The sequence below is a fragment of the Rhinichthys klamathensis genome, unplaced genomic scaffold, assembly GCF_029890125.1.
Source record: "Rhinichthys klamathensis goyatoka isolate OS25496 unplaced genomic scaffold, OSU_Roscu_1.1 h1tg000059l_1, whole genome shotgun sequence".
NCBI classification, from domain to species: domain Eukaryota; kingdom Metazoa; phylum Chordata; class Actinopteri; order Cypriniformes; family Leuciscidae; genus Rhinichthys; species Rhinichthys klamathensis.
Genome location: NW_026606604.1, coordinates 9,477,591 through 9,491,414, shown reverse-complemented (window position 1 = coordinate 9,491,414; position 13,824 = coordinate 9,477,591). Strand labels below are relative to the sequence as shown.

The 13,824-nt window shown below is 36.5% G+C and overlaps 1 protein-coding gene across 1 annotated transcript in view; it reads right to left on the bottom strand.

The window, feature by feature from the left end:
• The window catches only part of atg9b (autophagy related 9B), a 32,474-nt gene that overhangs the window by 12,907 nt on the left and 5,743 nt on the right, over nucleotides 1-13,824 (bottom strand). The window contains exons 8-10 of the mRNA XM_056249289.1: nucleotides 12,636-12,789; nucleotides 9,256-9,435; nucleotides 8,889-9,134 (exon numbers count right to left, since the gene is read on the bottom strand). Of these exons, the coding sequence (XP_056105264.1) occupies nucleotides 8,889-9,134; nucleotides 9,256-9,435; nucleotides 12,636-12,789 (580 nt within the window). The remainder of the gene's footprint in view (nucleotides 1-8,888; nucleotides 9,135-9,255; nucleotides 9,436-12,635; nucleotides 12,790-13,824) is intronic.

The following is a 13,824-nucleotide window of genomic DNA, read 5'->3' as shown; positions in this document are numbered from 1 at the left end:
ATATTGACTTTTTTTCTGTTTCAGCAGCGAAAATAGTTAAACAAAGATCACAGCAGAACCATCGCGCATCTCACAGCAACGCGTTCTCATTACTGAATGATTCAGCATTTTGAACGAATCGGTTGACTCAAAGATTCAATGACCAATCAATCCATAAACATCTATCTCATTCATGAATGACTCAGTCGTTCAAACGAATGAATCAATGACTCGCTCATTAAGACGGTCGCCTGGCGACACCTAATGACGGTTTAGTGTTATGTTTAAAAGTATCATTCTTTCCAACGATTGTTAATTAACTCATATTTGAAACATAAGCTATATTTATATATATACATACATATACACACACATACACAAAAATAAAATAAAAACACATTTGAAACGTGTTTTCTTACTAAATTGTGAGCTGAACGAAAGTTGCAGCAAATATCAGCAACAGGAGTCAAATTTCATTAATCACGAGAGTGAAGAGCTGACTGAAAAGATGATGACGGAATAGGCTATTTTATGTAAAAACGCCTATTTAAGCGAATCTGTCATTGTACTCTTTTATTGTTGTGTTTTCCGTGAAAAATAATAGACTATTGAACTCAGAATTCAAGCAATCGGCCCCCGAAATTGCACTAATTTTAGTGACACTAAAAAGTATGCGGCTGCACTGGCATTCATAATGGTGCGCGTCCATGGCGACGAGCGAGCAGAACAGAGCGAACGTTTAGTTAATTTCTACTTCCATAGGAATTCATTCGAGCGCCACCATTTCAATGTCCGTGCGGACGTCCATATTATACTTTCGCTTTCAAGTTAGTGTTTTTAAACCCCCCAGCGGGAGGTTTACACAATTGGTTTACACAATCACACGTTGATTAACCGGTGGGAAAATATTCCCATAGTAACATCCCTAATATATAAATATATATAAATTCAATAGGCCTACCTGATTTTGAACACAAGAGGGCAGTATAGCACTATATATGATTTGGATTATTATTATTTTTGACTAAACAACCATTCTGGCTGTTTTTAAACTTAAAAATAATTCTTAAATTGAAAAAAAGGAATAAAATGGGTTTAGTTCTAATATTTGTATAATTTTATATAAAAATAAATGGTGTATAATTACATTTTAGAAAGATATGAGACATGCCCTGATTCTTTTTTTGACATTATTGTCCTCGATCAGAGCCCTAATCTGTTTATTTTTTCAGTTACACATTCTACATTGATTAAAAAAGAAAAATCAAATGTGTTTTTATTTTATACAGAAATAAATAATCTATCATTCAGATGAGAATAAAGTTAGTGTTAGTTCAAATTTTAAGGAAAACAAATATATGATCTGAAATATAGCACATTCATTTATAATTCATTCAGGTTCAATTACCAAACATACAAATCTCAATGTAATTTAAAGCAAACAATACATTTAAAATACATGGGTTGTATGCTATTTTTTTTTATATAAAAAGATATATATCCAAAAAGACAAGGCCTAAACTTTAACAAGGGTTAAACAATCACTGTAACAGACACAATCACACACACACACACACACACACACACACACACACACACACACACACACACACACACACACACACACACACACACACACACACACACACACACACACGTCAAATCACTTACATTTTAGATGCAATATTGACTTTTTTTTCTGTTTCAGCAGCGAAAATAGTTAAACAAAGATCACAGCAGAACCATCGAGCATCTCACAGCAACGCGTTCTCATTACTGAATGATTCAGCATTTTGAACGAATCGGTTGACTCAAAGATTCAACGACCAATCCATAATCTGTCTCATTCATGAATGACTCAGCCGTTCGAACGAATCGTTTGAACGAATGAATCAATGACTCGCTCATTAAGACGGTCGCCTGGCGACACCTAATGACGGTTTAGTGATATTAAAAGTATCATTCTTTCCAACGATTGTTAATTAACTCATATTTGAAACATAAGCTATATATATATATATATATATATATATATATATATACACACATATATATACACACACATATATATACACAAAAATAAAATAAAAACACATTTGAAGCGTGTTTGCTTACTAAATTGTGAGCGGAACGAAAGTTGCAGCAAATATCAGCAACAGAAGTCAAATTTCATTAATCACGAGAGTGAAGAGCTGACTGAAAAGATGATGACGGAATAGGCTATTTTATGTAAAAGCCCCTATTTCAGCGAATCTATCCTTGTACTCTTTTGTTGTTGTGTTTTCCGTGAAAAATAATAGACTATTGAACTCACAATTCAAGCAATCGGCCCCGTTATTGCACTAATTTTAAAGTGACACTAAAAAGTATGCGGCTGCACTGGCATTCATAATGGTGCGCGTCCATGGCGACGAGCGAGCAGAACAGAGCGAACGTTTTTTAGTTCATTCCTACTTCCATAGGAATTCCCTCGAGCGCTCTGCACGTGGCCATTATCAATGTCCCGTATTTAAAAGCTCTCGGTCCTCAGTCACATACCAAATATATGTATAATGTATATATAAATATAATTTTGGACACAAGAGGGCAGTATGGCCCTATGTATAATTTTGTGTTTAAACTAAAAGAGCCCCTCCCCCCCTCCCCACACAGACACACACGAATGGCAGGGTGCATTCTCTCTGTCAGAGGGAGAGGGAGAGAAAATTCTCAGAAACATCCACATTCAAACCAAAATATCTGACTTCCTCTTGGTCTGAGCTAATGACAGTTAATTAGAAAGTTGTCCGGCTTGATCTGAACCATATGCATACCTGTGTCTGTCGAGTTTCATGCAATTTCAAGCATGCTAAGAGTCTCAAAAGCATCAAACAAGAATATTAAAGTTTGATGTGTTGCCACGGCAACAGTATCTAAGATATCAATAATCCTTTCACAGGTCTACATCTGGCGTGTGTTTACATTATACACATAAAGTTTGAAGCAAATCGGGTAAAAATAAGAGGGTGATTTCAAAGCATTTAGGAAGTGACACACTTCCTGCTGCCAGTTGGTGGCGCTATAATTTTGACTCACAATAGTCACATCCATGTGATCGGCCTCTTACAACGAACACACTGTTGAAGTTTCATCAAGATCAGTTAATGTATGCAGTAGTTATGACACACTTCCTGTTTCACGTTTCTCGCCATAATTTTGTTTCCTCGCCACGGCCAAACCGTTCGAGATATCAAAAATCCCCTCGCAAACTTTCATCCTCAATGTCTTGACTTCATGCTGACCGAGTTTCGTGCCGTTTGTTTGAATTCTCTAGGAGGAGTATTTCACATTCCATTGCGTGTGTTTTACCAACAACCCTAAATAGCCGACTTCCTGTTGGGCTGGGGTAAAAAGTAAGAGTGTGAAGTATATATGAAACGAGGAGATCTACATGTGTACCGAGTTTCATATTATTACATGCAAGCGTGTTTGATTTATGGACCATGTTTTCGGACCCCGTTCCAGGGGGCGCTGTCGAGCCCCCCTGCCACGCCCGGGTACCATCTTCAGCCCGGCCCTGATGGCCGCGGGTTCTGACATGTGTGCAAAGTTTCAGGAGTTTTTGAGCATGTTAAGGCCTCCAAAAGTGTCCAAAAGGTAGCAGAAAAATAATAAGAAGAATAATAAATAATCCTAAGGAAAACAATAGGGCCTTCGCCCTTTGGGCTTGGGCCCTAATAATAATAAATATATATATATATATATATATATATAAATATAGCTGCGAGCAGCGATTACGGGCCCAAGCCGGTGGCACCGCAACCCCGGTGCCTTTAAAGGCACCAGGGTGGCGGTGCCGCCGGCTTGGGCCCGTAATCACTGCTCGCAGCTATATTTATATATATATATATATATATATATATATATATATATATATAAAGCCGGTGGCACCGCCACCCTGGTGCCTTTAGGGTTATTGTGCACGACGTGACACAAAATATCTGCTTGCTATCTGCCGAACGGCTCTGGTAGTTTCGCTTCAGCACTGATGATGTTGTAGAAATAGTGCGCTCTGGTTGGTCTGGATTATTCGGGATTTTTTATTTTATACAGAAATAAATTCTTTATAATTCAGATGAGAATAAAGTTAGTGTTGATTAAAATGAAGGAAAACAAATATATTGATCTGAAATATAGCACATTAATTAAAAATTTATTTAGGTTCAATTACCAAACATACAATCTTAATTTAATTTAAAGCAAACAATAAATTTAAAATATATGGGTTGTATGCACATTTTTTTTAATAAAAAAAATATATATCCAAAAAGACAAGGCCTTAAAGGGTTAAACTCTTGTCACTGTAACAGACACATCTCTCTCTCTCACACACACACACACACACACACGTCAAGTCACTTACATTTTTAGATGCAATATTGAATAAGCAGAAAAATCGGATTTTCTGCTCTGAAAATATAAATAAGCAAAAAAATTGAATAAGCACTTTGAATATTCTAAACAGAATAAGCACTAGTCGCTAATGAATAAGTACTAGTACTTAATGGAATAGATACTAGTATCTAAAAAATAAGTACTAGTAGCATGAAAATAGAGACTAGTAGGTTAAAATGATTAAATGTTAAAACGGCTTGCCATATTGGCTCAGAGAGAGAGAAAGAGAAAATGACCTTTTAGATACTAGTACCTATTAATAGATACTAGTATTTATTCAATAAATACTAGTACTAAGTCATTAGATACTAGTACCTATTAAATAGATACCAGTACTTATTCATTAGCTACTAATACGTATTCAAAAGAATATCTAAAGAATAAGCACTAGTATCTAAAGAATAGGCACTAGTACTAAAGAATAAGCACTAGTCGCTAATGAATAAGTACCAGTACTTAATGGAATAGATACTAGTATCTAAAAATAAGTACTAGTAGCATGAAAATAGAGACTAGTAGGTTAAAATGATTAAATGTTAAAGCGGCTTGCCATATTGGCTCAGAGAGAGAGAGAGAGAAAATGACCCTATTCAAACCACAATATCTGACTTTCTGAGGGTCGGAGCTAATTACTTTAAATTAGAAAGTTGTTTGGCTTGAGGAGAAGAATATACACGCTGAGTTTTGTAACTGTAGATAAAACTAACCCCCCCACTTTTGTCAAAAGCATTTAGAAAGTGACACACTTCCTGCTGCCAGTTGGTGGCGCTATAACTTTGACTCACAATAGTCACATCCATGTGATCGGCCTCTTACAGCGAACATACTGTTGAAGTTTCATCAAGATCAGTTAATGTATGCAGAAGTTATAACACACTTCCTGTTTCCATTATTCGCCATAAATTTGTTTCCTCGCCACGGCCAAACCGTTCGAGATATGAAAAATCCCCTGGCAATTTTTCATCCTCAATGTCTTGACATCATGCTGACCGAGTTTCCTTGCGATTGGTTGAATTCTCTAGGAGGAGTATATCGAATTCCAGGGGCATACGCTTCCAAACAAACCATAATAGCCGACTTCCTGTTGGGCTGGGGTAAAAAGTAAAAGTACAAAGGATATATGAACCGATGAGATCTATATGTGTACCGAGTTTCATATTATTACATGGAAGCGTGTTTGATTTATGGACCAAGTTTTCGGACCCCGTTCCAGGGGGCGCTGTCGAGCCCCCCTGCCACGCCCGGGTACCAGCTTCAGCCCGGCCCTGATGGCCGCGGGTTCTGACCAGTGTGCAAAGTTTCAAGAGTTTTCGTGCACGTTAAGAGCCCCAAAAGTGCCCGAATAGTCGATAAAATAATAATAATAATAATAAATATAGCTGCGAGCAGCGATTACGGGCCCAAGCCGGTGGCACCGCAACCCCGGTGCCTTTAGTTACCTAAAGGCACCAGGGTGGCGGTGCCGCCGGCTTGGGCCCTTCATCGCTGCTCGCAGCTATATTTATATATATATATATATATATATATATATATATATATATATATATATATATATATATATTTATATATATATATATATTTATATATATATATATAAAGCCGGTGGCACCGCCACCCTGGTGCCTTTAGGGTTATTGTGCACGACGTGACACAAAATATCTGCTTGCTATCTGCCGAACGGCTCTGGTAGTTTCGCTTCAGCACTGATGATGTTGTAGAAATAGTGCGCTCTGGTTGGTCTGGATTATTCGGGATTTTTTATTTTATACAGAAATAAATTCTTTATAATTCAGATGAGAATAAAGTTAGTGTTGATTAAAATGAAGGAAAACAAATATATTGATCTGAAATATAGCACATTAATTTAAAATTTATTTAGGTTCAATTACCAAACATACAATCTTAATTTAATTTAAAGCAAACAATACATTTAAAATATATGGGTTGTATGCACATTTTTTTTAATAAAAAAATATATATCCAAAAAGACAAGGCCTTAAAGGGTTAAACTCTTGTCACTGTAACAGACACATCTCTCTCTCTCTCTCACACACACACACACACACACACGTCAAGTCACTTACATTTTTAGATGCAATATTGAATAAGCAGAAAAATCGGATTTTCTGCTCTGAAAATATAAATAAGCAAAAAAATTAAATAAGCACTTTGAATATTCTAAACAGAATAAGCACTAGTCGCTAATGAATAAGTACTAGTACTTAATGGAATAGATACTAGTATCTAAAAAATAAGTACTAGTAGCATGAAAATAGAGACTAGTAGGTTAAAATGATTAAATGTTAAAACGGCTTGCCATATTGGCTCAGAGAGAGAGAAAGAGAAAATGACCTTTTAGATACTAGTACCTATTAATAGATACTAGTATTTATTCAATAAATACTAGTACTAAGTCATTAGATACTAGTACCTATTAAATAGATACCAGTACTTATTCATTAGCTACTAATACGTATTCAAAAGAATATCTAAAGAATAAGCACTAGTATCTAAAGAATAGGCACTAGTACTAAAGAATAAGCACTAGTCGCTAATGAATAAGTACCAGTACTTAATGGAATAGATACTAGTATCTAAAAATAAGTACTAGTAGCATGAAAATAGAGACTAGTAGGTTAAAATGATTAAATGTTAAAGCGGCTTGCCATATTGGCTCAGAGAGAGAGAGAGAGAAAATGACCCTATTCAAACCACAATATCTGACTTTCTGAGGGTCGGAGCTAATTACTTTAAATTAGAAAGTTGTTTGGCTTGAGGAGAAGAATATACACGCTGAGTTTTGTAACTGTAGATAAAACTAACCCCCCCACTTTTGTCAAAAGCATTTAGAAAGTGACACACTTCCTGCTGCCAGTTGGTGGCGCTATAACTTTGACTCACAATAGTCACATCCATGTGATCGGCCTCTTACAGCGAACATACTGTTGAAGTTTCATCAAGATCAGTTAATGTATGCAGAAGTTATAACACACTTCCTGTTTCCATTATTCGCCATAAATTTGTTTCCTCGCCACGGCCAAACCGTTCGAGATATGAAAAATCCCCTGGCAATTTTTCATCATCAATGTCTTGACATCATGCTGACCGAGTTTCCTTGCGATTGGTTGAATTCTCTAGGAGGAGTATATCGAATTCCAGGGGCATACGCTTCCAAACAAACCATAATAGCCGACTTCCTGTTGGGCTGGGGTAAAAAGTAAAAGTACAAAGGATATATGAACCGATGAGATCTATATGTGTACCGAGTTTCATATTATTACATGGAAGCGTGTTTGATTTATGGACCAAGTTTTCGGACCCCGTTCCAGGGGGCGCTGTCGAGCCCCCCTGCCACGCCCGGGTACCAGCTTCAGCCCGGCCCTGATGGCCGCGGGTTCTGACCAGTGTGCAAAGTTTCAAGAGTTTTCGTGCACGTTAAGAGCCCCAAAAGTGCCCGAATAGTCGATAAAATAATAATAATAATAATAATAATAATAATAATAATAATAATAATAATAATAATCCTAAGGAAAACAATAGGGCCTTCGCCTTTTCAAGGCTTGGGCCCTAATAATCCTAAGGAAAACAATAGGGCCTTCGCCTTTTCAAGGCTTGGGCCCTAATAATAAATAATCCTAAGGAAAACAATAGGGCCTTCGCCCTTTGGGCTTGGGCCCTAATTATATTGTTGTTGATAATAATAATAATTATTTACACTACTGTTCAAAAGTTTGGGGTCAGTAAGTTATTTTACATTGTAACAGTATTTAATTAATTGCAGCCTTGGCGAGCATAAGAGACTACAAAAATCTTTTGAACGGTATGTTTTTATCTGAAATATTATAGTAAGTATCCCTAATATGATTTTGCAGGATTTATCAATTATTTACAAAAAAGTAATTTTTTATATTGTAATATTTTTAAATATACTATATATATATATATATTTTTTTTTTTTTTTTTTTTTTTTATGTATTTATATAAATATAAATTGTTTGTAAATAAGAAAATGGCAATTTAAATTTTTTTTTATATTTTTTTGCAATTAAGGACTTTTTCCATCTAATCTCCATCTCTCATTATAATAATAATACTCATTCTCATTATTGCAATATATATATTGTAAGTGTTTATATAAATTGTAAAGCATTTATAAATCAGGTCAATATTTATTGCCTCTAACATATGCTGTTTTAAGGTTTAAAAAAATCATTGTCCTTACCGTAATACTCTTAAAAATAATGTCACAATACAAAGTAAAAAAAAAAATCCTAAAATATCTCTCATTTTTGTAAGTGTGTTTTAATGTGAAATATCAATCAATCTAATCAAATCCTGATGCATCCAGTTCTGCCCTACATTATATCTAGCTGTGTCGTGAATGCGGTTTCAAAAAAGCTGCATTGATTGGAGCCTGATAGGGATCCTCCTAATACAGTCTAAGGCAGTGCTGAACATGAGAAAGTGTGGCTTACCCCAGTGGCGGACTCGTTGGACAGCAGCGAGGTACAGAGAGGAGCCTCGGACAGCAGCAGCTGAGGAGACGGTCCCGTCTGAGCGTCCTGTTGCACCTTCTCCATCAGGTGACTGATGAACACCGAGCTCTCCTGCGGCGGCTGCCAGCGAGGGTTTTTGATGGTGAAGTGCATCAGGGAAAGCTCAGTCTTGCCGTTCTCAGCCTGCTGGTACACCGACGCCTCCGTCTGGCCTTCAGACATCCACTGAGCGAGAGGGGGGAACGGTATTTTTGAGTCTCTGGGTTTGCACCATGAAGCTTTACCCACCGAATTATATCGCAAGCTGAATGTCCAAACGTGCATGTGATCTTTGATGTGCATTTACCTGTGGGTTGCCATGGCGCCTGATGTCCATCTGGGCGAATGAGCAAATGTCTCCCACCCCTGCCACATCCACGGTGAAGTTACGGAAGAAGTCGATGATTTCTAAAGACTTGCTCCGCAGGGGGAAGATGAGGATGAAGGGAGTAATTATGGGACTGAGAAGCTCCTCCAAGATGAAGACCTGCAGGACAGGTGCACATAAATGAGAGAAACTCTTTAAAACAGCTGCACAGGTGTGAAATAATCCTAGAGGACAGACGCACTGAAGATCCGAATCTAAAGAGCAGGTGTGCAAAATCAGACGAGCTCTTTAGACAACAGGTGCAGAGGGGTAAGGTATCATTTCATACTTGAGATAACCGAAAACTCAACAGTTCCTGTGGTAAACAATCAGCCGTGCTCATTTTCAGCTGTCAGACTTTGCGTATTTTGTTTCTGTGTTATAAAAGTAAGATACAGACTAAAAAGTCCAGACTGTTGATATTATTTGAATCCTTTGTTTTAAACATAATAAAATACTTAAATAATTTATATACTGTATCATTTCAACAATGTTATTTAAATAACTGATTATTTATAATTTAGTCATGTTTGTTTTTCTGTCTTTTAGTATGTATTAATAAGAGGGTTTTTTTAACTATGAAATATTATTTTCACATACTTAGACCCATTTACAAACACAAGTATACTTGATTTCATAAAGACATGTTTTCTAAATCAAATTATTAGCTAGTGATTGTACTAAAGCCTAAATCAAATATTTAAATAATAATTCATTTAATTTGAATCAAGCGGTTTATCCTTTTTATATTCATTATTAGAAAATAAAGGAAAACATTTTCAATTTAAATGTATTTGTATAACACTTTTCATAATAGATATAATTCCAAAGCAACTGCAGAAAATAGTGCCTTACAACCAGTGAACGAGCTAAAAGTGACAACAGTCGGAAGAGCACAAAACAAATTAAAAACTATTCTTAAACACATGTACTTTGCAGGAAAAGACTGATTTTTTTTCTGAGAAAAATATATCCATATGCACTTTCAAAATAACATTTGTAATTGTTTAAAGTTTGAAAACCCCTGTATTCGTTCATTAATTGAATCACTTATTTATTTACTGTGTATTTTATGCATACAGTGCTGTTCAAAAGTTTGAGATCAGTAAGATTTTTTTTTAAATATTTTTGAAAGAAGTCTCTTATGCGCACCAAGGCAGCATTTATTTGATCAAAAATAAAGAAAAACAATAATATTGTGATATTACAATTTAAAATAACTCTTTAATACATTAGATAATATATTTTAAATATTTTATTTTAAATTATGTAAGTCTTCAGTGTCACATGGTCCTTCTAATATGCTGATTTGGTGCTCAAGATATATCACTAACACTAGCACTAGATATATCACTAGATAGGGAGTACACTAGATAGGGAGTACACTAGATAGGGAGTACACTAGATAGGGAGTACACTAGATAGGAGTACACTAGATAGGAGTACACTAGATAGGAGTACACTAGATAGGAGTACACTAGATAGGAGTACACTAGATAGGGAGTACACTAGATAGGGAGTACACTAGATAGTGAAGAACACTAGATAGGGAGTGCATTAGATAGTGGAGTACACTAGATAGGGAGTACACTAGATAGGGAGTACACTAGATAGGAGTACACTAGATAGGAGTACACTAGATAGGACTACACTAGATAGGACTACACTAGATAGGACTACACTAGATAGGAGTACACTAGATAGGGAGTGCATTAGATAGTGAAGTACACTAGATAGGGAATACACTAGATAAGGAGTACACTAGATATATATGACTAGATAGGAATACACTAGATCAGGGGTCTTAAACTCGCGGCCCGCGGGCCGTGATATTTTGTGGCCCCCTACTTGACATTAAAGTGTAATGTTAGTGCGGCCCGTCGTTGCGTGTGCCGCGTTTTAAATGGGCTACCTTACGGTGGGTTTGTTGTCAATAGTTGCCATAGACAACCGCGAAGTACAAACATACTGCGCGCCTGGAAAAAATGAGCGCGTCGCTTCAATTATGAGCGCGCTTGCCGCGCACGCGCACCTACATTTGAAATAACGAACTTGAGCGCGCAAAATATGTGAGCGCGATATGTGAACGGCCCCTTGTCGGGCTACCACCAATCAGGCCGCGAGCTACTGGTAGCTCGCGAGCGACGTGTTGGAGAGAGACCCTGCTCTAAAACAATGTGAGAATAATCATTTTGAGCTTGCAATTTGTGTCCAACAGGTTGATAAGAAGGTTTGCTTTGATTTGTGCAGTCAGTAATTTGCCTGAGACACTATGCATGTGTAGAAAGAATTCAATAAGACGGGCAGACATGACTGCAAATATTTGTATTTCAAAAGCAATAATTGTTTTTCTAAGTATATAATAAAAGGAAATGTGCCTTCCAAAAAAAACATTCAATATCATTAATGTGTTGTATAAAGAAAATAAAAAGGACATAAGCAAATATAAATATTACAAATATGTGTTATAGACAAAGAAAGTTTGTAAAATGAACTTCAACTGTCAGAAGGACAGCTCATGAAGAACCAATCATGTACAGAAAGGAATGTTCAAATTCAGAGGAACAGTTCAGAAGAAACGTTAATAATAAAGATTGAGAAGATTGGATCAGTTGTGCTCCTTTTTTGGAATACTTGAATACTATTTTTGTGGAATACTTGATGCGGCCCAGCCTGACCCAGACTCTACCTCCAGCGGCCCCCAGTTAAGTTGAGTTTGAGACCCCTGCACTAGATAGTACACTAGATAAGGAGTACACTAGATAGTAAGTACACTAGATGACTAGATAGTAAGTACACTAGATAGGGTGTACACTAGATAGGGTGTACACTAGATAGGGAGTACACTAGATATATGACTAGATAGGGAGTACACTAGATAGTACACTAGATAGTGAAGTACACTAGATAATAACTCTTAACATTAAATAATACATTTTAAATATTTTATTTTAAATTAGGTAAGTCTTCAGTGTCACATGATCCTTCTAATATGCTGATTTGCTGCTCAAGAGACATTTATTATCATTATCAATGTTGAAAACATCATTGCTGCTTCATTTTTGGGGGAACCGTTAAAAAAAAAAGTTTTGTTTCAAAGTTTCAACTTTGATGAATAAAAAGTTCAAAAGCACAGTATTTATTTGAAACAGAAATCATTTGTAACAGAAATGTCGTTACTAGCACTTTTGATCAATTTAACTTAAAAAGAAAACTTGCCAAACCCCAGATTTTCTTAACGGTAATGTATATTAATGAATGAATGAACAAAAGGCATAATATCTAACAACAATGATCTGACAATGTCATGCAGTTCTCACCGCTTTATACTGGAAAAGCTGTGCCATCTCATCCCGGGTCTCGCTCTTGTTGGCGTTGCCCTTCCAGTGGTCGGGCATGTAGTGGATGTGTGCCAGGACACACTGCAGCAACTGTTCAGGACACCACACCATATGTTCATCTGGAATAAACGACCTGTAAGAGAGTCACATGGCATTACTGTAGACCAGGTCAGACTAACAGGTGCTGAGAGTGTTCAGGGCAGAATTACAATGCTTAGGTGGAACAAGGTCAGCAGAACACATGAGACAGCACTTGTTCTCTGACCTGAAGCCAGCTGGGAAGAGCTGCGGAGAGCCATTGTCTTTTACTTTATGTAGTTTGGCCAATATGTTTTATGTCGAGGTGCACAGCTGTAATCATTTTACACATTAGCTCTGTTCCAAAACGGACAGCACTGCCTCGTTGTCTACATAGGCAGCATCTTTAACTAAATTGAACCTCATAAGTGACTGATTTGGAACACTCTGCATAGGCAATAAACATAGTGCACAGTTTTGTTTTGTTCAATGTCATGTTTAGGGGTCTAAATGCGGCCACAATAACAGAACACATTTCTTGGACAGATGATTTCATGTTTACCTGCAGATATTCCCTTCTCAGTAAAGTACTTCACCTGATCTTCCATTAACAATGTCAGAGGACTCACAACTAATACAATAAAATCACTCAGGAATCTAAAAGATCGGCCAAGCTTGGAAAATAGTACTTTTCCCATTTGCCATTGGTAAACATGTGAACACATATTTTTAAACTAAATGCCTCTAAAAACTCTTAAAACACTTTTAAAAACTACAAAACTTTTAAGCCATTATCTTCACAAATATATTCCGTTCTCACAAAAATAAATGAAAGCTAAATAGATTTTTTTTAAATAATAAAAATGGTAAAGCACATGAAATATTAACTAAAAGTTATTAACTAGATAGTGTACACTAGATAGGGAGTGCACTAGATAGGGAGTACACTAGATAGGGAGTACACTAGATATATGACTAGATAGGGAGTACACTAGATAGGGAGTACACTAGATAGTGAAGTACACTAGATACATCACTAGATAGGGAGTACACTAGATAGTACACTAGATAGGGAGTACACTAGATAGTACACTAGATAGTAAGTAGCCTACACTAGATTGGGAGTACACTACATATATCACTAGATAGG